This window comes from Phoca vitulina, unplaced genomic scaffold (genome assembly GCF_004348235.1).
Source record: "Phoca vitulina isolate PV1807 unplaced genomic scaffold, GSC_HSeal_1.0 scaffold24, whole genome shotgun sequence".
Lineage (NCBI taxonomy): Eukaryota > Metazoa > Chordata > Mammalia > Carnivora > Phocidae > Phoca > Phoca vitulina.
The window spans coordinates 26,594,350-26,620,812 of NW_022589727.1; the positions used below are offsets into that span (position 1 = coordinate 26,594,350).

Consider the following 26,463-nt stretch of genomic DNA (forward strand, 5'->3'; position numbering starts at 1 on the left):
GCATTCCATATGAAATCTTCTTCCCTAAAGAAAGGGAAAAAACAGAATTCTCACACAATTATTTCCCAGTGAGTAAAATCAGACATATAGATTAACCTTCAAGAATTCTAAGTAATGGATAGAAGTGATTTAAAGACCCAAGGCTGATCTTTCATTACTTTATCAATGCTTTTACTAAATTGGGTAATTAATCATGTCATTTTGAGAATTAAGAGTGTTATCCAAAGTCAGATCCTCTTTTTCTTTTTATTATTCAAGTAAAAATACATCTGCAAGTTTATTTTTAAATTTCCACCCAGTTTGATTTCACTATGTGGTTACATAAAGTCAAAGAAAATGACAGGCCAAGTGACAAAGGAATCAGATGAACGTGAACACATGTCATAAAGGTACTCTCTTAGCATGATAAAGTTTTAACTGCAGGTGACAATAAATTAAGAAGTACTGTGCATATAAAATTAAAACCATGCCTTTGAGAATCCTTTCAAACACAGTATTCCAATCAGCCATTATAACTTCATAAATATTACAGAGCCAATAAAAAGTCATTTTACATAATCTTTTATTTTCTATGGATATGAAGAAGAAAGTGCTATTATGATAAAACAAAAATAAAGAGAAATAAAATTATATACTATTAGCTAAATGATTATTTGGGGGGGGTAAACCAAGTTTTAAAAATAAGTTAGAAAAAATATGGCAGACTGGAAAATTGAATTTTCCTTTCTTCTTGGTAATAAATCCTTCCTCTCATTACTAAAAAAAAAAATCAAATAAATGAATGAGAGGGTATAAATGCATAAACACAAAGCACAAGAGAAAATATGACAGCAGATAAGTCAACACATTTTCAAAGCTGGAAAATGGAAAATGATGTGGGAAACAAAGGCCGAAGAAAAATTATTAAATTTCCCTACTATCTACAGCCCATTGATAAGTCCTTGAAAACAGGCAGAGTGACATTCCTCTAGGAACTCTGCTGCCTCCATACTAATACTTTGCTAAGGGCAAAAGACAATCTTAGCCCAAGCCCCAGGAACCTCTATGTCTACTTTAACATATAAAAATTCCTTTAGAAACTTCCATTATCTCTACTCCCCAAGATACACATTGGCAATCCTTCCCCAAGCATAGGACCCACCGATATATATCTGAAGGGTCTCATGACTCAGGTTTTATTAGACAGTACTAAATGACCTTTTCCCAACAATAGCTAGCGCTCCCAAGGTCCTGGAAACTTTGCTTCCAAAAGTCCTTAGAGACACGCTGTCCCTAACCCCCTCCCAACCTGAAAGTAGATAATGGGTCACTCCTCATGACCCCAGTGTAGCTCTTTCTACCCATGGGTCTTGTCCCCATGCTTCAATAAAACCACCTTTTTGCACCAAAGACGTCTCAAGAATTCCTTCCTGGCCATCGGCTTCGGACCGTAACGTCTTTCCCACATCAGATAAGGAGAGAGCCAAGATCCGCAGGGAGATGATAGCATAGAAGCACCCAGGAAACGTTTGCAAGCATCATATCTGCTAGAAGGAACTTACTCAGAAGAGGAGGCTCATTGCTGATGACAGGCTCCTAGGCCTTGGCTGGGTGCCTGCCTGACCAGTCCACGAAACTCACCAGCAGACGGGCCCACGCATGCACGCAAAGCTGCGTACCAGCCTTCTGGTGCTTTGCTCTCAAGAGTGAACACGGAGAAGGACTGCTGGGCTTACGGAAATGTCCTTCATGTAACAGAAAGAAGCTGACCAACCTCACCCAAACCAAGTCAAAACACAAGTATCTGGAAAAAAAGGGATGCAGGGAGCAGGAAAACAACAGCCTCAAATGCTGTCAGAGAGTAAAAAAAAAAAGACACACAATCCAAAAAATAAGAACAGGATGGAATAAAAAAAAAAAAAACTAATCGGAGAATAAGGATGAGTTCTGAGAAACTGAAAAAAAATCACAGTACAATTAAAAATTTCAATGAAAGGACTGTAAGTCAAGGTTGAGGAAATAGTCCATAGAAAAGAACAAAAGACAGGGAAGTCAAAGCTGGGGGAGAACATCGGAGCACACAGAAAAGAGGGTTATTACCCAAGAAACACCATAGGACCATTTCTCAGAAACAAAAGACATGAGTTTGCAGACTGAACCTAGGAATGAAAACTCCTTTCAGAATACCAGTGATAAAGAGAAGGTCCTGAAAATGTCCAGGGCCTGAGATTCCTGCAGAGGGTGGGGTGGAGGAAGAGGAAGACCAATCCTTTTCCAAAGTGAAATTTGAATGCCAGCTGACTTCTGGTATGCAGAGGGAAAATGGAGCAATGCCTTCAATACTCTGAAGAAAAAGGTTTCCAACTAGAATTCTATCCACAAGTCAACGGCTATGGTTGAGGAGAGATAAAAGATATTTTTGATATTAAAAAAAAAACAAAAAACTACCTCCCACAAATCCTACCCCAAAAAGCTAGGAGAAAATAAACCAGGGACAAGACTTGAAAGCCAGGAAATCAAGCACGTGGCAGAAAGAAGGCAGAAGGAATCCCAGGAGGCAGGTGAAGGAGAAACCGTTTCACCCCGGACGGAGGGCAAGGGCGAGGGGCTGGGGAAGGTCACCACGTGTGGGGCACTGATGAATGGACTGCAGCTGAGAGAGGCTTTGGAGGGGAGTGGCTCTGCCAAAGGAGTCCAAGCCTGGCTGGCAGGGCCGGGAGGGATCAGAGGGGACGCAGGGGTTTGTGCGCAGAGGCCGTACTGCCACAGCGCAACCAGGGAGTGCTCCCTCAAAACGCACCCAAGAGGCAGGAAGACAGCACAGCAATGCTCTCCTTGAAGACAAAAATGCCAGGAGATAGGTCTACGAGGTCAAGAGCTGGAGGAGCTCCACCAGCCCCAGCTGCACACCACATACGCACCACACACACACCACACATACACACCGCAGCACACCTGCCCACACACACAATCCCAACATACCCCACACACGTACCTACTGCACCCACACACACCATACATACATATGCACACACCACATACACACACACACCACACTGGCAAATCGATTAAAAAATCATGAATAGAGGCTGAGTTGTGCCATAAGTTTCCATGAACTGCACCCAAAATGTCTTATATTGGACATCCTTACTTCTGAGCAGCAGATGTCCCTTTTCTCTTTGTGTGTTTTCTTGTTTCTTTGTTTTAACTTGTATTCTTGATGGTGTGACACCAGCAATGTGTGTCCTGTATCCCACCCGGGAACACTGGGGCAAGAGGTCCCTACCTTGTAACAATACCTGGCTCTTTGTGTAAAGAATGTAATTATTAGCTCCTAAATAAATTACCTTTGTATACTTTTTAAAGATTTTATTTACTTATTTGAGAGAGAGCACGAGCAGAGGGGTGAGGGGCAGAGAGAGAAGCAGGCTCCCCACTGAGCAGGGAGCCCGCTGCGGGACTCGATCCCAGGACCCTGGGATCATGACCTGAGCCGAAGGCAGACTCTTAACCGACTGAGCCACACAGCCGTCCCACCTTTGTATGTGTTATGACACAGATGTGGATCAAGTCTTTCCAAGTCTATGTTCTACTCAGTTAGAAAAAAACAAATTCCTGTCTAATACAGGACCCTGGCTTAAATTGTTTATATCTTGTAGTCCCAATATTGCCATCCTTAAATATTTCTATGTTAACAAACACACCTACTTCATTTTATTCACTATGTAAATTCATTCAAATAACATGTAAATTGTGTGATAATTGTGTGCCAAAAGTCCTATTTTCATACAGCTAAGAACTGATGCAATTTTTCTCAAATAATGGTTTATGCAGATTTTACATGAAGTCCCAACAGCTTTGAATATTACTGTTAACCCCTTGACTATTTTAATGAAAACTAAAGTAAACCTGTCTGAAATCCATCTAAAAAGGGTACCAAGAGGTCCACCTGATCTCTCAAAGTGATCTATTATTTTCAGATGTCGTCAGCTATGTCCTGATGTCACAGCTTTCCTTGTCAGCTGTATGAAACAAGACACTGACAACTTATTTTAAGAACATTGTTTACTTCCTTTCAAAACACCAAGTCTTTAAGATCAGAATCAGAAATTCTGACATAAAATGGTAAAAACAAGACTCACTCCTTGCAAGCACTTTGCTGCCTAGGAGTATTTTACAGAAGAGCAGCGAAAATCACTTCCTATACTTCCAAGCGTTCCCCAAGGCTTTGGAAGCAGAGGTCAACTGAGCTGTTTTATACAGGCCTTCGTGAAGCTGGAGGGGGTTCTAGTTTTATTATTTTCTTCTTTTTTTAAATGTAAAAATATTTGCCTAAAACTCCTCTGGACTAGAAACTGCAAAAAGCATTTTGTAGAATGATGACTCCTTGGTAAAGGTACATATTTATGACAAGAGAAAAAAAATACTTTCATTTTAGAATATGCAAGTCTAACTCACATGCTTCAGGAAACTCAAGATAGAGATGATTGTAACAACCCATCTTGGACTCTGGGAGAATGCAGCATTTTAAAATTCTAATCTCCTGCTTACCATCTCACTGACAAATAAGAAGGAAAATGTACAATGACAACTTTGGGTGTGTTAGGGCAAATTCCTAGTAGCTGTAGTTAGGGGGGGTGGGTGTGTGTGTGTGTGTAATATTCTCAACAGATACCACCAAAGACACATACTGAAGAATGATATTTTTCATCTTATAGAACTATGTAAAATTAAGACTACAGTAATTGAAATACATGAAAACAAACCCCAGAGAATATGAATGATTTATCATAACAGTTCTTGCCCGATTAGTTCCAAGAGAATTTAAGCAAATTCTTAAGTTATACTCAAAGTTACATTAGTACATTGACTAACTTAGTAAATGATATTCAGAATGTGATAACCTATAGAGAAGCGAAAACAAGAATTCATGGTTTAAAAAAAAATCAGTGTATTAACTAAAAATGGATAGAGTCAGTCAATGAGTAACTCTAGCATCTCAAAGCTAAACTTGATAAAGACAAGACTGGTCACTGAAAATGATTAAAGCAAGAGAGAGGACGCCTGGGTGGCTCAGTCGGTTAAGCGGCTGCCTTCGGCCCAGGTCATGATCCCAGGGTTCTGGGATCGAGTCCCACATCGGGCTCCTTGCTCAGCAGGGAGCCTGCTTCTCCCTCTCTCTCCCTCTGCTTGTGCTCTCTCTGTCAAATAAATAAAATCTTTAATAAAAAAAAAAAAAAAAAAAAAAAAATAAAGCAAGAGAGAGAGATGCCCCGTGCCTACTGGAGCTAACCTTATATTGCCCATGATCTCCACCCTCCATAACTGCTTTACAATCAACACTAACCCCACCAAGAGCTTGTTCTCATTCCATAAATACAAAATAGTATTAAATATAATAAAAGCTCTTTTCATAGGTAAGTCAGAATTTATTTGTCTGATAGTTTAATGCCTTATAAGTTCTAAGTGCAGTTCAAGAACCATCCAGTTGTCTAATTTTTTTGTCTTTTCCATTCTAGAGAGAAGCTCATCACGGGTAGTCATTGTTTTTTTTTTTTTTCCTGAGATAATGGAATCATTAAGTTTTTGAAGACTTTTATTTACAGGAGCTCTGCTCTATCACAACAAGGTCTAAGGCGGGAGGAGAGCCAAGACCTAGTCATGAAGGCGTTGCCCCAAGCAGCCCTATGAATTGTGATGTCTGGAGCAAGAATGCCTTGTGCCTTCTAGTTCTCTAAGAATGTTCTCTAAAAATGTCTCACTATCACAAATGTGCAGTATTTCATTTTTCTCGTAAGCTTCACAGAATGCCTTTCTTTAAACTCTACTTCCACATTCAGAAGTTCTGAGGCTCACCTTTAAAAGCTACTTGGTGGATGGAGGAAATCATGTCGACAGTCTCTAATTAGATACTACAAATAAGAACAACAATTGGATCTGTCTGTGCCATATTGAATGAGAAAAGTTCCGGGAAGCTGCTGGAACAAAGTGGGGCACACCCATTGTGACTCTGTTCACAATGTTTTCCGAATCCAAGCAGGGAGAGGCAAGTGAGCCACGCGTAGGAACAGTGTGGGAGGCAAGCCTGCTGTAATGAAGTGGAAGAGACCCTGACTGAGCTAGCTGGCAACCTTAAGGAGCTGTCCAGGGTGATATTTGTTACTTCAGCCCCAGTGCCTCATGGGGGTGAACTCCAGACCAACCACAATGTTAGGGTCTTGCTAACTTTCAGGGTAATGACCCAAGTCTTGATGGAAGAGCTCACTTTTCATCTAGAAATACCTGCCGCTCAAAAATCTACTGTGAGAAGGCAGAACAGGGTAAACACTCTCAGGGCTATCTTACAGAACTTTCTGTGCCATCCAGTATGGTGGCCACTGGGCACACATGGCTACGTGTGACTGAGGAACTGAAGATTTAATTTTGTTTAATTTTGATTAATTTTAATTTAAACAGACATATATGACTAGTGACTAATCATATTGGGGTTTGCAGCTCTATATTTAGAACAAAAAGAAACACACAAGAAAAGCCTGAGGAAGATTCTTCATAGCCATATACTCCTGGGGATGTCTGAAAAGTGGCTCTATCTGTTCCAACAGGGTCCTCACTTAATATAGAGCCCCCTCCCAAATGGTGTGATCACCTGCCTTTCCTCCCACTTTATGTCCTTTACTCTCTTTTCCTTCTTCCCCCACACAATACCACAATGTCTCCAGCGAGTCTGGCCCCACTCTCCTAGTCCATGAGTCCTTGCCCAAGTACCCAAGATGTCTGCACATCTTTATTTCTTTTTTATGGATTCTATATGATATCCTTTTCTTTTAAGTGTTAATGTTATATTTACACATATAACATATTCATTTATGCTATTTGGGAGTGTTTACCATTATTTCTTACAGTAACATTTGCTTTGGTTAATTTAGAACTGTTTTCAGCACGGACTTCCAGGATTGCAACCACCTGGTAAAGCAAGGACTTCCATTTGGATCTCTTTTGTTCAAACAAATATTTTCTTGCTTCACACTTTACATAACTTATTCTTTTCTCTTTATACTTATCTATGATATTTGTTTTATGTATTTGTGTATTTGAATAATTTTTTTTAGTTTACATATTCTGTAACTAGAGCACCAATATGAATAATTCATCTATACGTTACTTTACCAATTGATGGGAACAGAAAAAGCAGTAGGGACTTATACAGATTTATTTGTACTTACTTTTTCTTAAAGCACTATACTATTCTGAAATATTGAAAACATGGGTATATGCTTCAATATAACTTCACACTTATTACTTTCTATTCTACCACAGAATTATCTCATCTCCAAATGACTGAGACATAGAGAAAAAGAAATAAGGGCAAAGTGAAAGCAACAGGGGGGAAAAGGCAAGAGGTTCTGGAATTTCTCTAGAAGACAGCAGGACTTAGCACTTGTGTGGAGAAAATTCAGGCCTGGGGTGGGACACAGAGTGGTGAGCGTGTCCCATGTAATGGGCACTTGTTAAGGAAAGCGTCAGATAGCAGAGACTCTGGGAAGTGATGCAGGTCTGGGCAAGGCCTCAAGGGTCCAAGAAGGCTTCAGGAAGGGCAGAGGTGGGCAGGCAGCAGGAAATGTCAAGGAGGGGCCTTAGGAACACAGAGGAGGGAGTATGACAGGAAGGCATTTGGCTCCAAAGAGTCATTTATGATGCTACTATAGCTGCTAATCTGCACACTGTTCCCATTTGTCCCTAAAATAATTTAAACAAGAAAAAATTTTACCTGTGATGTCCTGAATACCGTGGACCACGGATATGGCCTATTCCTCGGCACCCTGGAGTAGGACAAACAGCTTGACCTGGAAGGATTTTCACATCATTTGCTCCTTCAGGAAGTAAAAGAACATACCTTGAAAACACCCTCAGTAAAGAAGAACTAGAAAGACTACAATATGTAAATGATACTCATTAAGACTTTGCAAATTAAAAACAAACCATCACCAAAACACTTACTGGATACTTGTGATGTTTTAGAACATGATTTAGCAGAAAATATCAGTGCTGTAATAGATAAAATTAACACAACTGATATCTGAGGCAGAGCAAAATATATAGGCATTGAAACGTTTTAAAAATATGAGAATATTCACTCATTTCTTTCGGAGAATAATATTGGCACAGGCAATATAACCATGAGCTAAGAATGTGAAAGGGTGAGGTCTGGTTTGTGGTTCCCCTTGAAACTCCCACTCAACTGCAGCAAGGCTCCCCCAAATGCGGGACAGAAATTCAGTTAATAGGAGCGCCTGGGTGGCTCAGTCAGTTAAAGGTCTGCCTTTGGCTCAGGTCATGATCCCAGGGTCCTGGGATGGAGCCCCGAGTCGGACCTCCTGCTTAGCGGAGAGCCTGCTTCTCCCTCTCACTCTGCCCCTCCCCACCACTGGGCTCTCTCTCTCTCTCAAATAAATAAATCAAATCTTAAAAAAGAAGAAATTCAGCTAATAAATGAGGCATGCCAAAGATGGTGAACATAGCCCTACCTGCTTACTCAAGTAGTTTTCAAAGCTAGCTGAAAAAAGAACTGCCTGACCCATACTACACTATACTAATACTATGTACCGTAACACTTATGCTGTATTAATACTATTATTAATGCTATATGTACTTAATACTAGTACTAATATTGACACTAATATGTACTATATATAACCACTCCAGGCCAGAGACAAATTCTGTCAAGCCCAAGGGCAATTTATCTCTAAAGGTTTTCAGGAGTTAAACCATCTTTCTCTGTTCTGTGATTTTCCTCAGTCTGCTCTCCCTCCAGAGAAAATCCTTTAGATCTTGTCATCACCCAAAATGACACTGCTTCCAAAAGCACTAAGCAAACAAGCCAGCTGACTACAAAATCGCATCCTTCCAGATTGCTTGCTGAGGTAGCCCAGCTGCTGATGATGTTTCAATATCGTGGGAGTTTCCAGGCCACAAATTCTCTTCTTTCCCATCCTCCTTCTCCTCCCATCATAACTCCCTTCCCTTGTCTTCGATTCTGCCAACCAGTAGTTCCCCTCTGTTGCCAATAACTTAAGGCCCCTTGCCTCGCTGACCTTCTATGACAGGTGGCTGTGGAAAGAAAATGAAGAGCCAGCCATGGGTCAGTGGCACCACCCTGCTGGTCTGTGTTTTGCAGGACTAAGTTCTTCTGGAAAAAATTACACAATAGTGCAGATTCATTGTTACCAAAACTACCATCTTCAGTGTCAACTGAGCCCCTCCCCACTCTCCCAGGCTTCCACTAGCCTCCACCCTCTGGCTCTCACAACTGTGCCTGCCTACACTTCACTGGGAGAACTGGAGCCTGTCTTTGGGGGACAGCATCCCCTCCTCCCTTTCCATCCCAGTGAGGGAGCACTCACTCCCCTCCAGAGTGCGGGCTCTCACCCATTCTCTTTGGGTCTTCTCTACAGGGTCTTTAGGCTCTCAGATATTCTAGTCACTCCTGGACTATTGAATCTTTTGTACCAGTATTTCAACAAACTCCAGTTTCCCCATTACAAAAAGAAACAAAGACAAAACAAAACAGAAAACAAAAGCTTAACCTTTGGGACCCACATTACCCTTCAGCAGCCATTCACTGTGCTCCCCTTCTCAGCCAAACGTCTTTAAGAAGTTACTTCTGTTTCCTCACATCTCGCTTCTCAAACCATGTCCATCTTCTCAGATCACTGGTGCCGTCTATGCATTAAGCCCGACGTGCGGCCGCTGAGTATGCATCACACTCTCGGCCTTGGTGCTATTAATCACTATCCCTTCTCGACTTGTTATTGTCCACAAGCTTTGGGGACATCACCCCCTGCCAGTTTCCTTGCTGCATATGGGCATTCTCTTGTAATATCCTTTGCCGGATTCCCCTCCTCTAGTTAACCTGAAGATGTCAGAGAACCTCAAGGCATGTTCCTGGGTCATCCATTTCTACAGCTTTATTTACAACCCATAAGCTATAGATGCTCACAGGCTATATACAAGCCAAAAGCCTACATACAACAAATATTACAGGCTATTGCAACAAATATTTAGACCTCAGATAGATTTTCATTGTTTACCGAGCAACAAGAAAGTCTGTCTTAGATACTTATTATGCTCTCATAATTTTGCAAAACCCCTTGAGGGATAAACAGAGAGAAACGAGTTGCCCCATCCAAAGGTAGCTTTTGGAAGCAGCCTTAAAAAAGAAACAACTTTTAAACAAATCCAAGGAATCTATGTTAAAAAACTGTAAACAAGTCTCTACTTAAGAAGTATGTTGGTGTCGGTCAGTAAATAAGAAGATTTATAGTAAAGAAGCACAGAATATGGAGTTTTCTCCAAACTGCACCTCACAATGCGCTGCCAAGACCACTGCCACGAAGGCCTGACATATTAAACCTGTAAACAAAGCACCAAACAAATGCTCCCCGTCAGCCCAGGTTCGCTCTGTGTGGAAAACATTCCAGTGAACTGTCAGTGAAGGCTCCTTAATATGTTCTTCAGGACTATTTCAATGCACTTGATTAAATTAAGGCTTGAAGTGATCTTTTAAATATTTATCAATGCATACTTATCTCCAGAGCCCCGTTGGGGGTCATATTTCTCTCCTTGTTAGATACGTAAAGAGGGGTATGACCTCAACTATGGTGAGAAGAATTACTACATTAAGAACCACAAGCAAGGGTCATAACAAAGAAGAAGTCAAGAAGAACATGCAATAACAGAGCATGGAATCTAACAATTTTCCTTGGTACATTTTGTATGATAAAGTTTAATGGGTTGACTCAACGGTGAATTAGACAGCCATCTGTTGGGGAAAAGAAACCTGTGAATTCTACAATCCTTCATATTATTGCCTCTAGGATAAGGGAACCTATGATAAAAATTAATGTTTTTTCCCCAGAAAATAACTGCACTTTCACCAAGACTATATTCCTCTTAGCTTGGATATTTAGAGAATTAGGTCTCAGGAAAAAAACGTTCTCAACTTGAAATCATTTTGTTTCAGAACATTTTACTCTTCCTTGCCTTCTTTTTGCCACTTTAACTGAAATTAATTTCCTAGTTCATCTGCTGATCTCCTGTCTCCCTTCACTGCAGTGAGGATATGGACCTTACCTAATGTGCCTGCCACCGGAGCCCCAGAACCCACTACAGCAGCCGCCGGCGCCTAATAAACACCAAATAAATAAGTTTTATAAATGAATCAAAAATCATAAAGGCAACAAGTAACACCTGTAAGCATTATTTGGTATATCCTGACCACAATGCTGAGAGCTAATCCCCATTTTATTCTTATTTCAGAGCTTAGCTTGTCTAAAATCAATCTCTGGTTTTCTATTTCTGAATACTATGAGCTACTATCAAGTGGCATGAATAGCTCCTAGTTTATTCCAAGTCTTCTATGAAAATTGTACTCAGGCAGGAGTCAATCTAATGGCAGAGTTCTTCCTGCAAAGGCAAAATGAAATGGAAAATATCCTTGTAGACTGGAAATTATCTGAGTAAGGAACAATGCTTCACACTCACGTGATACAATAACCCTCATTCACATGGAATCACACGGCTGCCATCAGCAGCCCGGGCGGACACCGTAGCTGCCCACCCAACATCCATTCCCTCTTTCCTGCTGAGTGAACCCTAACTTGGTTCAGGGCAGCAATGTGCCTAGCTAAAAATGTTGGCTTTGCCAGCCTCTCACATCCAGATGTGGTCATTTGACACCATCTGGGACAATAAGACCTAAGAGAAAGGCAACATAAGGATGCCAACAAATACTTTTTTTCCCAGTAGAAGGGGAAAGGTTTGGAGAAAACTCTTGCTGCTTTGTCCATGAACTGCCTCTTTGACCTTCGTGGGACACAGACCTAAGGGCTCAGGGGGTGACAAGCACAAAGACAAAAGCAGAAGTGTTGAAGAAGGCAGGGGATAAAGGAAAATGGGCCTGGACGCAGGACATGCCAGGGTGGACCTACCACATCAGTGTCTGTCACACAGGACAAATAACCCTCCCTTTGATTAAACCATTGTCAACAGATTTTTGTGTTACTTGCAGCTGAAAAGGCCATACAAGAAAACAGCAATTTTAGTTTGTTTTTCCTTTTGTGAAATCAAGTAATTGTTCTAAGACAAAAACTAGAATGGTATGTGAGCATTAGACCTATTTGTCACGTAAAGAAGATGTAAGATATCAAGGGAAAAATCAATACACTAAAGAGCTTGTACCCATCTCTAGAAAATGAGAAAGGGAACTGGCCTTTATTTCAAAATGGCCCAAACTGGCGACCACCAGTGATGTGAGTGAAAAGGCTTATTGGCCCACTCAGTGTGGGTTAGAGGCTGAGTTCACCGCCCTCCCCCTCTCTGACTGTTATTTTATTGGGTCTAGAGGTGACCGGGAGCAGAATGACAATGACACTGAAGCAAATGCAGATGCTCCGTTCCGTTACATACATATGTGAGCCCCACATTGCTGTGGGCCTGCGTCAGGCCACGAGGATCAAGCAGCAGTTCTCCTAGCTAATTACCCACTGCCGAAAAAGTTTTCAGTTCAACCTGATTCATTTAATAAGTGTTCTACAGAGAAATGACTTTAGCATCAGGTGGTAATATCCGCTGGAGGATACACAGAAAAGTGGAACAGATTTAAATCTGATACTGATAACAGACAAGTTAAGATACTTTAACTCTTCTTATTTTCTTAATACTATTCTTTAAATAATAGTTTTTTTGAATAGCCACTGAGAGTTATTTACTCATTTAAAGAGGTACTGAGTGCCCGCTATGTGCCAGACAGGATTTCAGGGGCCAAGGATATGGCAGCAGACCAAACACAAAGACCTGTCCGCCCGGAGCTTATGTTCTGGTGCCAAAGACAGAATAAACACTCAAATGAGAAACAAAATGGAATGTCAGATAGTGATGGTGCTAGGAAGACATAGGAAATGATGGGCAGAAGTGGGGATGCTCTTAAGGCCGGTAATCAGGGAAGAAGTCCTGACATGTGAGCAGGATCCTACATGGAGTGAAAGCACACTTCCCGGGACAATAGCAGGAAGGCCCACACGTGTGGCTGGAGCTGAGCAGACAAAGGCAAGGGGGCAAGAGATGAGATCCCATGGGCCAAAGTGACATTCTGGGTTAGGTGGGGGCACTGGAGAATAGAGAGGGCTGATGAATGAGTAAGAACACACTCACTGAGCCTGTTCTTTAAGGAGCACACAGGGCAAGGGCCTGGGGCAGGCTGTGCCTTGTGGCTGGGGCTAGAGGTACCCTGCAACCATGGCGTCTACCCCTGGTGCTCAAGGCCATGGACTAGGTAAGATTCCATGGTGAGTTAGTGTCAGCCAAGGAGAGAAGTGGCCTGAGGACTGGGCTCTGGGAAACAGAGCAGGGAGAGGCTAAAAGAGCGTGAGGCAGGGACGGAGAAGGTGCAGCTGGGCAGAGACACGCGTCCTCCGGAGAAGGACATGCAGACAGCACGCCAGGAAGCAAGTCAGGAGCTGTGACCACATGCTGAGGAAGTGGACCTGTTCCCCAGCTGTGGGTGTGCAGTGCGGAGCTGATAGGACTGGACCAGGACCATTTCTGGTGACTGGATGCCAACGAGCCTGACTCAAGTTAAGGGAGAGTGGAAGAGAAAAAAGAGGCAGACCTGGGCGCTAAGATGGTCAAGTTTTCCACCCAGAGCACTAGTTTTCTCAGCAAAATGGGCCCCAAGATCATCAGCTGAGATTAAGAATGGAGCAAGAGAAGCAGCAAAACTAAATCTGGAACTAAAAAGAAATAAATAAAGGAAACTATTCAAATATGCACACATTCTCATTTCATACAATTAAGATTTCATGATCTTTATTTTAGATGGGAAACTTTTAGGGCAGTATCCTGTTGTTGTTGTTTTTTCTCCTACCCCGCCCCCAGAAAATTTACATTATAGTTGTTAAGAAGATTTAATGAAATAATTACCTTTGAATACTAGAGAATGCAAGTAATAAGCATACCTTTCAAACTGAAATTATAGATTAATCATACTTATTCTTCATCTCCTAATGAAATTAGGGACAATAAATACCCGTTGTGCTGTAATAATGAGTTTCTCAAACAGAAGAAGAAAATAATGTAATCAAACACCATGGTTGCTTGTCCCAAGTTTCAGGCTGTCAGATTTCATGATATGTAAGTAAAATAGAGTAATAATTTTGTGAAATGGAAATGCAACAAAAGAGTAAGAAAAGGTTCCTACAAATGTGACTGTTTTGTCTAACCTGATGATCTAGAAAAACCTTTAAAATATAGCCGTGGTAATATCTGTAAAGGAAGGCAAACTAACCATCCACCTGATGCAGGACCCCATCTAGAAATGTGCCAGAGCCCTGGGGACCAGTAGCTACAATAATGATACTTATTCCATCACAGAAATGAGCACCACGACCACCCCGTTGTGAGAAAAGAGTTCAGCAACAATGGACAGCTTTCTGAAAGCCCCTTCCACAGATCCCACAGAGCTTCCCACTGAGCAGTTATGGTAAAAAGTGAAACATGTTCGACTAGGCTCTGCTCAGTATTTAAAAGGAGACAGCAAACAGTGGGCAAAGATTTTCTTAGCAAATATAAAATGCACTTATCACATGTGGAGCTTTAAATAAGAGACAGAATAATATGGTGGGTATCTGGTTAATAACAAGAGGATCCCAGAAAAATTGGATCTCATGCTTAAGTATGGGTACAGGATTGGGGCATCAATTTGTATCCAACTATTTACACAAAACTAGGCTCTTCTCTTATTACCAAATACCAGAGGCCTTCATAAAATGCCAACCTGTTTTGTAACCCAGTTTTTAACCTTTCAAAAATTCAGAAAAACAACACTCTTGATTTATGGAAGGGAAAAAGTAGGAGAGGTCCACATAGATAACACAGAAGCACAAAATTTTAAGAGTAGAAAAAACCTGAGGCATTATTGGCACACATGAAATACCTGGTTTACATGTAACTGAACTAAATTGAATTAAACTTGCCTCTAACTGATAACCATACTGGGGGGTGTGGGGGGGATAGAGGGCAATATGGCATCTAACAGCAAGTCAGACAAAACTACTTTACTAGACTGTCCTGTATCATTGTTTTCATTACTTTTAAGAAAGACATAAAAGTAGATGCATTTGTTAGATCTTAACTTTTACACAAATTCTCTCAAAGCTATTATAAAAACTGGGGCATCTGGGTGACTCAGTCACTTAAGGGTCTGCCTTCGGCTCAAGTCATGATCCCTGGGTCCTCGGATCAAGCCCTGTGTCAGACTCCCTATTCAGAGAGATTCTGCTTCTCCCTCTCCCTCTGCCCCCCCCCCCCCCCCCCCCCCTCGCCCCCCCCCCCAAATAAATAAAAATCTTTTTAAAAAGTTACTATAAAAACTAAAACTTCTTTTTTTTGTTCTAAATCCCCCCTTTTTTGTTTTTTATAAAAAAACATTTTAAAAAAAAAAAAAAAAGACCAATTTGGTATTTGGTTTATGTAAATGAGTTACTCCCATCTAATCAAAGTGAAAATGCTGCAATCCCCCTCTTCTCTCCTCACTCTCTATACTTCTATTTCTAATTCTCTCCCCTCCCCCACCTCGAGCTTTCTCTGTCCCCTCTCTTCCCCTCCTTCCTCCCTCTATTTTGCCTCATGCAACATGACACTAAATAGAATCCAAAAAGGTGGTAACTATACCTTCCTTAGTCCTAGGACTTTTATTATTCATGTGAAGGGAGATACGAAACTGGCCTAAAACCGTATCAATGTTTTGGAGCTTCTCCAATCCTTTAACTGCTTTTTTTCCCTTTTACCAAAAGAAGAAATTATTTAGAAGAAGTAAACACTCTATAACACGATTCCAAAGAGGGGTAGTGACATCTTTCCAATAACCTGCAAATTACATCTAAAGTAGAACTAGGCATTCCTGGGGCACCTGGGTGGCTCAGTCGGTTAAGCAGCTGCCTTCGGCTCGGGTCATGATCCCGGGATCCTGAGATCGAGTCCCACGTTGGGCTCCCTGCTTAGCTGGGGTCTGCTTCTCCCTCTGCCTGCCGCTCCCCCTGCTTGTGTTCTGTCACTCATTGTCTTGCTCTCTCTCAAATAAATAAATAAAATCTTAAAAAAAAAAAAAGAACTAGGCATTCCTAATCCCTCCTAAAATTAGCACTTTGGCTATTCTTAATAAAACATGTTGAGAGTTGTTTGGGAAGCTTGTTTATATGTATATAATTAATTGTGGCTTCTACTCTAAACCTAACTCTACAATTAATGACATCCCTACATTGAATAACTTGTGAATAGTCTTCGCAGAATTGCCATGTTTTAATAGGAAGGAAACCCTCCACCCTTATGTCTATAATACATGCCTGGATGAAATGGAAGGAGCTCATCTTCCCTGCAAGACTTGTGTACTAGTTTATTCACTGGGAGCTTTGAGTTAGTTTGGATTATAGGCTCGAGGGAGAAGATGAGCACTTACTGCCTGTGACGTGTTAGGCAGTAACACTCCCAGAGGGAGCTCCTCGCAAAAGATGCAAGAGACCACACCCACTATGTGCTGCCCGATCAAAACAGCAAATAACAACGTCCACTTCCATCATAGATACAAAGACACTCCATTCAGAGAAGGGGAGACAGCTCCCATCATATGGTCTGACCATGAAATAACCTGCTTATGGCTGTGTAAGGTCCGTGGTACCTGCCCTTTGAGTCCAGTCGAAAGCAGCAGGACAATAATATAGCAGGCTGCGCAAGTCCAGAGACCACGGACACAGCAGGATCAGGAGAAGCTGGAAAGGACTCAGAGATATTTGGACATATAAAGTTTCAGGTCCCCCAAAATTCTGAATTCCAGGGGTAAGCTTGTGAATCTTATTTAGGTATTGCCTATTGGGTTGGGAACCACTGACCTAGACCACTCTAATTTTTGCAAATAAGGAAATAATAGTTTGGGAGGTCAAAATATTTGTGCCAGATCATAAATCATATTATGGCGGTCAGGACAAGAATTCAAGCTTCTTAACTTGCAGATCTGTGCTCTTTTCACTCTGCTATACTGCTCGATATGCAACTGCTGTACTCAAAACTTTTATGGGTTTATAGATACAGACTTTCTTAATCAACTACTCCTAGTTTTAAGCAATAGTAAGGGTAACCATGCACATGTTAGTCAAATATCTGGAATGAACAGAATGAAGTCTGGGTGATCCCACCATGCTACTCAGCAATGGATATGGCAGGAGCATGCAAGGCGAATCAGAGACCACCACTCCTCCTGATCTTCACACGCTCTTCACAATGGGAGCAGTTTCCTGAGCTGACAATGACCCAGGTATTTTAAAATGCCATGTGGTCTTCAGACAGCATGACCCTGAACTCAGGCCAATCACTTCGCCTTCTGCTCAATACATGCCAACTGTCTAGTTCAGTGAGGGAGGAATAACTCACTGTGCTGGGCTGAGTGAGACGCACTCTTCAGTAACTGTGACTACATACACTTTCTGCCTTTACTTGTGGAATGTAGACGCTAACCCTAGAATCAGATGGGAGACTCCACCGTGTTGCTGAGTTTTCCCTGACTGCCTGGCACTGTATGCAATTCGTGAGCAGGTATTACATAAAAAGAGTTGGCTCCTAATGACTGCTGTTACAAAACAGGTCCATTGATATGAAGAAGAGAGTGATGACTTCAAAGCAAATGATGGGAGGATGTTCTCGTCAATGTAAAAAACACAAACTACACATTAAAGAATATAAACTTCCACAGTCACTTCTTTCGCTCTGCTCTGCCATTCCTTAGGACATAAAGGCTTTTAATGTTCAGAAAAAGAGTCAAGCAAAGCAGCAATAAAGAGTGTAGGATTATTTGAAGGGAATAATGTCTTGAAGGAGAGGGTCTGTAACAAAATCACAGTGGTACGCTCTCAGCAGCTGTGTCCTCACCCTTCTCGTCGGCTTTCAACTATTTGGTGATTATAGAAACAACATTACGCATAGAAAATTTTTGTGAAGGAATGATGCAAGTAAAATTAGGAGCATTCTAAAGAACGTTCTAGGGCAGGTAAGGTGCAACAGAACACATATGGTCATGTCATATATAATAGGAAGAGGCTACTGGCTGGTCAGAGTAGCTCTGACGTTGTGTTGGCAGTCAGTCCTTCCAAGAGCAGGTCATGCAAGGAAAGATCCATGGTCGCCACGGCTGGATGCACCAGCGCAGAGAGTTGTTAGCCCAAAGACCTGTGGAGGGTCTTTGACATCTCTTATAATTATGATATTCGTATGTGCTGAAGTTAAAATTTATTGCTTTGCCAAGAAAAAATATTCTAATTTTTACTCTCTGGTTTAAAATGAGTATCAAAGCATACATACAAAATAAAATATAAGCCAAAGGCTCTCGCATTATTCACTGAATTTTAGGTTTGTGTACCTTTTCAAATTCATGATTCTTGGTTATTTAGAATACAGAGTGAAATGAAAAAACAAACCATAATCTCTATACAGCTTCCTTCATAATGCAAATATATAATACTTATTTTATATTAAAAAATAGGTGATTCTATTTTCATTCCAATGGGTCATTTAAGGATAGATTTACTTAGAAAATAAAATGGACAGGTATTTGCCAGTCTTTCTAAGGCCATGAAAGAAAGGGAACAAGACATCTCCAAGATGCTACTCCCACTAAGCTTGTCTGTAAACCAACACCCGGAGTTGCCCTCACACATGGCTCCCCATCCCCACTCTGACCCCCAAGTTCGAAAGATGACCTTGGTGTGACTAGCATCTTTGGAGGAGGAATTCCAATGTCTTCACACTGAAACTGTTGCCTGCAGCAGCAGAACCACCCTGCGACGCCTCCTGTTGGACCTGCCCCCACTCCCCCACCCCAGGTGCCTGTTCATGGTCCATCTCCCCTTCCCAGCCGCACCACCCACCGTGGTCACCAGTGCAAAACCACGTCCCACAGGACCTTCCAACCCTGGCACAGTGCTCGGTACAGTTGAGACGCCAAAAAAAAGTCTTTATTCAGTGACAACACCGACATTACCCTCTAAGATGGTAAACCCTTCCTCAGGCAATATTCTCAGCCAGCCTGTTGATCACTCAAGGTTTCCATTCTCCAGACCTGTAGGGCAATGTAGAGGCAGGGGTGCAACAATTGCATCTCGTCCCATTCCTTGGAAGACATTACAGTCTCCTGGATAGGGTTAAAACCTTTCCGAGAAATCCTGAAAGGTCTGCTGCCCAATCCAGGGTCTCCCCTGGACACCTGTGTGCTGACATCCACAAATCTATGGCCAGATAGGACCCACACACTGGGATAGGACCCAAACACTGGGATAGGACCCACATGCTTGGATAGGACCCACACACTGGGATAGGACCCTAACACTGGGAGAGGACCCACACACTGGGATAGGGTGCTTTACTGTCAAACCAGTGAGCTATTCCAGGACTTTTAGAAGTTAGTGTGTATTTGTAGTATCTGTAACTTTGAACAGAGTGGTGCTTTGATGAGAGATAATCTACCAATGTCTGTAATGGGACCACTAAGACCACCCTGTCACATTTCATTTCAATAGCTGTGAACAATAGCAAATGAAGTCATCTAGCCATGATGAGAAAATAATCTGCAAAACTATTCTGTGCTAACATTAGGCACCCAAACATCAAGTTTAAGAACACAGTACATGAATTCTGCCCTCACACCTCCAGAAGGTAGAGCACACAGGATAAGCACTTCAACAAGGAACACTTAAAACAGGTAATATTATTAAGACTGTAAGCACATTTTGAAATGTATTATTTTTCCTTGATAAGTCTATCATGTAAATCTGTAATTAGGGACTTCTAAAATAGCTAACTTTTTTTTAAACACAATATGCTGTAATTGTCTATTAAGTCAATGAGTACTTAGGGACTCTTAAAACTGCTGATTACTTGCTCGCTGGATTTTGGAAGAACTAAACTCTCCTTATAAAATTCTCCTTAAAACAGACTGAAATTGAAAATGTGCTGTTACCTGGCTAAGTTAATCTTCCTTTTTTTTCTCAGAAGGACATCTATCTATCATCATACTCATCATTCCAGATCTGGACTATAACTGTATTAAGTCTTATTCTATAATCTAAGTGATTTTCCACCTCCAACAGAATAAAACTTGTCTAGTTCCACAGGGTCCCAAATGTCATCAAAGGGGGCTTTATTAATCATTCAGTTCCCACTGCAAATTTCAGAATTTTATCTCACTTAATAGGATAAACAACATATCAGGCCATTTGGTATATTTACAAGTCATTCTGCTATATTTATACATCTGCTGTGTAATGAACCAAAAGGAAAATGAGCTATCTCCTTTATCAAGTTATGTTCTATTATGCTTGTTTATGCTTAACAGTTAAATAAATTAGCATTGTTTACAAGGTCTTTAATATAAATTATAATAAAGGTTATAGCTATTATTATTGTAGTTTGTAATACTATTCTATTAATATACAATTTAACCTCATAATAATGCTATGTTTAATTTACTTTGTAATCAAGCATCATAATTACTTCCAAATATAAATCAAACAGAAGCTAAAGAAAGAACAATGACAAAACGATTTAGTCATGGAAGCCAGCTAGGAAATCTTCTTTTTCTGCCTGTCTACTTCCTATTCATGAAAATTCTCTTTGTTGGTAGTGGGAGTATTTTGGCCTGTATCTCTGCTACTAGGCCCGCCTGAACTAATTCCACAGCTACTACTCAAGAATTCACTCCATAAAGGTTGCAGGTGAGAACCCAAGGTGGCCTCTAGAGATGCATGCTTTGGCATAAGTGATGAACCAACTCTTAGAGAAATAAACAGATAAATATTTATTGGAATCCAGACACTGGAGAAATGCTGAAAGACACACATTCTTCATCCCTCCACTCGTGAAGCTTATAGTACCAACAAAAAGCAAGGAAACAGACTATTAAAATAACTACATATTATGGTATGCACTATGGAGAAGAGGAAGTGATGAAATGGAAAACAGTGGTGGTCAATCTTTGGATAATGTGGCCAGGGAAGGCCTTTCTCCTAAGGGACCATCTGAGATGAATTCTAAAGGGTATAAAAATGTCATCTAGGGCGCCTGGGTGGCTTAGTTGGTTAAGCGACTGCCTTCAGCTCAGGTCATGATCCTGGAGTCCCGGGATCGAGTCCCACGTCGGGCTCCCTGCTCAGCAGGGAGTCTGCTTCTCTCTCTGACCCTCCCCCCTCTCATGCTCTCTCTCTCAAATAAAAAAAAAAAATGTCATCTATTAGAAGAGCAGATAGACCATTCTGGACAGAAACAACAGCATATGCAAAGGCCCTGGGGTGGAAAGACTTTGTGTTCAAGAAATTGAAAGAAAGGAGTGAGTGGAGTGGATGAGAAGTGAAAGGAAGACTAGGAGGTCAGAGGTGTGTGTACTCACATTCTTTCTTCTTGCTTTTCCTCCTCTGTTCTCGCCCCCACTCCTATTCACCCCCTGCCCCCGTCTTCAAGCTAGCGCTGGAGTGGGCATTTACTTATGAATGGGAAGACCCAATGTGAGGCTAGAGCAAGAACCGGCTATTTGCTTCCTTTGGTATACGAAGGGGGTGGCTCCACATCTCTAGGATAAGATCCCATATGGCAGAAGGTAATGACACAGCAGTGGCTGGTAGCCAAGTTAATGAGCTAAGGGCCATATTTCTGCTTTGACACACCCTGTGTAGGACCCAGACGTTCTTCTATGCCTCAGTAAGGAGGCACAGGGTCTTTGAGAGCACTGGTAGGGCAACAAGAGCCTGGCATCAAGATACAAAGTCACATAGAGATTTGGGGACTGAAGCAAACCGCTGGGACCACACGACTTGGGGAGTGTCTTGAGGCATCAACCTGGCAGATTCCTCAGATTCCTCCTAGGCCCGACAGGGATTCCTCCTAATGGAAAAGTAAGGCTCAGCATTTTCCCTAGAAACAGCTGCACACCCTGTGAGCTGCTGATCATCACGAATGACGTGCAGTTATTGTGGGTACATGGCTGTGCTGCAGTGTAATCTATTTTTACTTTTTGCCACCCTCTTCGAAGACCACCATGCTTCGTGCAACACTGCTAATGCTGCAAACAGAGGATGCTGTCCCCTTCCAGACACCCAGACTCAGCCCTTCAATAGGCCTATCCAGCCGCTGGGCTAACCACCTTCCTGTCTAAGTGTGGGTGATGGGGAGGGGAGACTTATACGATCATAAAGGGACACTCTGTAGGGTTCGAGCAAGCCAGAAGCACATTCTGACCATGGCCAGACACGCACCTCTGTCCCTAATAGGCCCTGCAAACCACTGCATCTACACCTGTGCATGGCAGGCTGGGGCATGATGAGCTGGGAGGATTCTGTCAGGTTTATGTTCTACAGCCACAGCTCTGGTGGCCCCCAAGGATAAAGCACTTTTTTGAGGTTTGCTTAGACTTCTTGAGAATATGAATCAACTCCTGTTCTGCAGGTACTTGTTTTTATATCCACGCTGAGAGCAGCTCTGTTCCCCTCGAGTTTGTGATGGACCGTATTCCTGGCACAAATGGTGAGGCCAGCTTTGTCCGATGGGATGGGCACCTGCACTGCATGTCCCCACCCCGGAGGGCTGAGTGGTCTGCCCCATCACTCCACATCCCCACCAGCACTTGTCATTGTGTGTCGATTTTTTGTCATTGCAGAAAAAATACTTCACATGTACTCTGGTGAGAAAAGTCTATTAGTTACCAAGTGGCACATCCACACCTCACTTGTTAAAAAAAAAAAAAAGGTTCTTTTTCGTCTCCAACTGTAGCTACCTAATTAGAGGCATTGGGGCTTGTCATATTTTTATGTTATTATTTTTATTCCTACCTTAAAACATTAACAAAGCATCTCCATGAAATCAAATTCTTTATTCTGTCTAACTCTGATTTCTAAAAGAGTGTTTAGAACAAGAGCTGAAGGGGCAGGGAGGGTGAAGTAGGTACAGAAGGATTATGTTTATACAATGTACGAAGTGAGGCAAACAACAAGCAAATGGGACAAATATTCCCCGAGGGCCCAGCCCACATGGAGGACACAGGCTGAGTCATCCCAGCACAGGGCATGAAGGAGCATGTAGTCCAAGGGGCGGGGGAGGAGACAGGGCCACGGCCTGTGTGGAAAACCTGCTCTGTTAGCTGACTGGCTCATTACATTCTGGACTCTTCTACAAGTATTTTCTTTTTTTTTTTTTTAAGATTTTTACATTTATAGTTATTCGTGAGAAAGTGAGAGTGAGAGAGATCACAGAAGGAGAGGGAGAAGCAGACTCGCCACTGAGCAGGGAGCCCAATGCGGGACTCGATCCCTGGACCCTGAGATCATGACCTGAGTGGAAGGCAGGCGTTTAACCAACTGAGCCACCCAGGTGCCCCTACAAGTATTTCCGACATGCATGTACCACCCGCAAGAGCTGTGAACATTCCAAGGAGCAAAGGTAAATAATACAAAGACCTTGCTTAGGGGATCTTGTGGTCTAAAAGGGAAGCCATCCATTCACTCATTCGTTCATTCAGTGACTATCTCTTGAGCTCCAAGTCTGCATTATTCTGTGGAGCTGGTACAGCCTGTGCCACGGAGGTCTAACAGCAGCATGATGTCCCTGCCACCATGGGAGAGGTACTCTAGTAACGGAGGAGGGGTGAAGACAGAAACACATCCACATGTTGTACCATGTTGGCCTGTGAGATCTGCCCTCAAGAAGCACAGAGGCATCTGAGGAGCCAGAGAATGGCAGGGCTGTTGTCTGTGGACAGCCTGGGTAAAGAAGCCATCTCTAGGAGGGGACAGTCGAGCAAGCCCAGGAGCATGTGGCGGTCCAGGGGACAGCAGAGGCCAGACTGGCGATAAGGCTGGTGTACCAAAGAGACAGCAAAGGCCAGAGCAGCAAAGACAAGGGTGGAAGTCCCTGCTGGGGGCCACCAGGGCCAGACTTTGGAGGCCCTCCACGTTGGAGGGAGTAAGCACTCTGGAACAGAATGCACTCTGTGTGAGATGAGAAGCCACTGGAAGGTTCTGGGCTTGCGAGGGCAAGAAACATGTTCCTAACCCAACAGAAGACAGGATGAAATACTGTAGGATGGTGGGGATGGAGATAATTCATCTCCCTGGGGACATCATGCAGTTTGAGAGAGATGACCCTTGACTGCAAAGGACTTCGTCTGCTGCCCAAATGCCAGCAGATAAGCACTAGGCACGAGGAATGCAGAACCTACCGAGGCAAGAAGCAGTAAGTGTAGACTAAAAAGAGGTTGAAAGAGAGATGAAGAAAGTACCATTGCTAAATCAGGGATAGAGGAATGGCAAATTGTGCTTAATAGAGAGGCTCAGGTGAGAACCGGTTTATAACCATTTGGTTTGACAACCACAAAGCTAGTGAATGACTCAGTAAGAACACTTTTATTTCACTGGTGGTATATTTACGATTGTGATATTGTGATTTATAATAAGAAACATATACTTAGTCTTCCCCCATGTCTTGGCCCAGAGCTCCTAAAACCCTTGGAATTGCCTGTGATGAGAGCAATAAAGGTGCCTTTTGTTATGCTAATGATGTGAGTTTTGGAAAGCACAGAAGGCTGGAGGCTGGTTGCCAGTGGAGCCAACCAGTGATTAAAGGGTTGGAACTTTTGGGTCCCACTCCCCTGGCTCCACTTCTGGAGAGGGGAGAGGGGTTGAAGATTGAGTTCAATCATCAATGGCCAATGATTTAATCAACCATGCCTATGTAACAAAGCCTCCATAAAAACCCAAAAAGACAAAGTTCAGAAAGCCATCAGACTGGGAAACACATGGAGATACAGGGACGGTGTCTAGTCAGGAAGAGAACATGGAAGCTCTGTGCCCCTTGCCCTTTGCATCTCTTGCATTTCTGGCTTCCATTCCTGAATTATATCCTTTTATAATAAACACACAATCTAGTAAGTAAAATGTTTTTCTGATTTCTGTGAGAGGCTCTAGCATATTAACTGAACCCAAGGAGTGGGTCATTGGAACCTATGACCTATGGCCAGAAGCACAGGTGACAACCTGGACTGAATGACTGGCATCTGAAGTTGGGGGTGCAGTCTTGTAGAACTGAGCCCTGACTCTGTGGAACCTTACGCTATCTCTAAGTAAACACTGTCAGAATTGAGTTGAATTGTAGGACACCCAGCCAGAATTGGAAAATTGCTTGGTGTGGGGAAAAAAACCCACACATCAGAATTTTGGCTTAGGTCATGATCTCAGGGTTGTGAGATCAAGCCCTGCATCGGGGCCCATGCTGAGCAGGGAGTCTGCTTGGGATTCTCTCTCTCCTTCTCCCCTACCTTACCCCCTCTCTCTCAAAAAAAAAGAAAAAAAGAAAGAAAGAAGAGAAAAACAGAAACAAACTAAAGTGACTATCACTCATTTAGAAAAACATAAAATTTTAATAAATTCTAATAAAATTTCTATGATAGCCAACAAATTCTAATTTTACTCGTGCTTGTGCCATTTCCATCTCTAAAGAGGCCACCATGCTCCCTCCACTGGTTCAGGTCCTCTGTTCTCTTCTGAGCCTAGGCCAACACCATTCTAAAAGGCCTGGCTGGACTGCTCTGTCACTCTGCTCTGTCTTTAAAACCACAATTAGAAACATAGCAATGTACATTTTGTTTTTACTCATTCATAGGCAGCTATATGATTTTATTCTATTTCATACATTTGTAAACTACAGCTCCCTCAAACATAAACTGGAAGCTCATGGAAGAAAGAAAAAATTTATATTATATGTATTTTTTCTTCCTTTGTTTCCAAAGCATTTATTATAATACTGAGCTACAAATATGTTGGAAAAGAGTCAAGGGAAAAATCATCATAATGATAAACAGATGCGAATAATAGATTAAAAAACTGTCTTCCTCATATTTTCTTTTAATTGCTCTTATTTGCACAGAATACCACTAGTACACAACCTACGGTGAAACTTTTTATAAAATTTCACTAGAGCAAATCGAGAAAATAGATAAAATTCAAGTCGGGTTCTGCCTCCATAAAATGGTAGAGATTTCTATGATTTTTTCCAAACTCTAAATTTTTAGGATTCTTTGCAATGTTTGATTTATAAATCTATTATATCATATATAATAAAGTACTGAAGGCAATTGTTGAGTCACTTTTGTTATATAACAAAAGTAAAACAAAAGAGTATAAAAAATATATGAGAGTTAAAATATCTGAAAATACCTTAAAAATACTTGCAAATTAATATTAAATATTGCAAATTAATATTTCTCATATATGAGAAAATGCTGTGTGTGGTTTTATAGATCTACGTACAAGATATAATTACTTTGATCTGATTTTCAAAGATCCTGGACATTACAAGTTTAGTTTGAATTATATGAGTAAATAAGATCAACCTTTTGACTTAATG

The 26,463-nt window shown here is 41.8% G+C and overlaps 1 protein-coding gene across 1 annotated transcript in view; it reads right to left on the reverse strand.

The window, feature by feature from the left end:
• Positions 1 to 26,463, reverse strand: part of L3MBTL4 (L3MBTL histone methyl-lysine binding protein 4) — a 488,579-nt gene that overhangs the window by 163,510 nt on the left and 298,606 nt on the right. Inside the window, exon 14 of the mRNA XM_032421167.1 lies at positions 7,748 to 7,850. Coding sequence (XP_032277058.1) covers positions 7,748 to 7,850 — 103 coding nt within the window. The remainder of the gene's footprint in view (positions 1 to 7,747; positions 7,851 to 26,463) is intronic.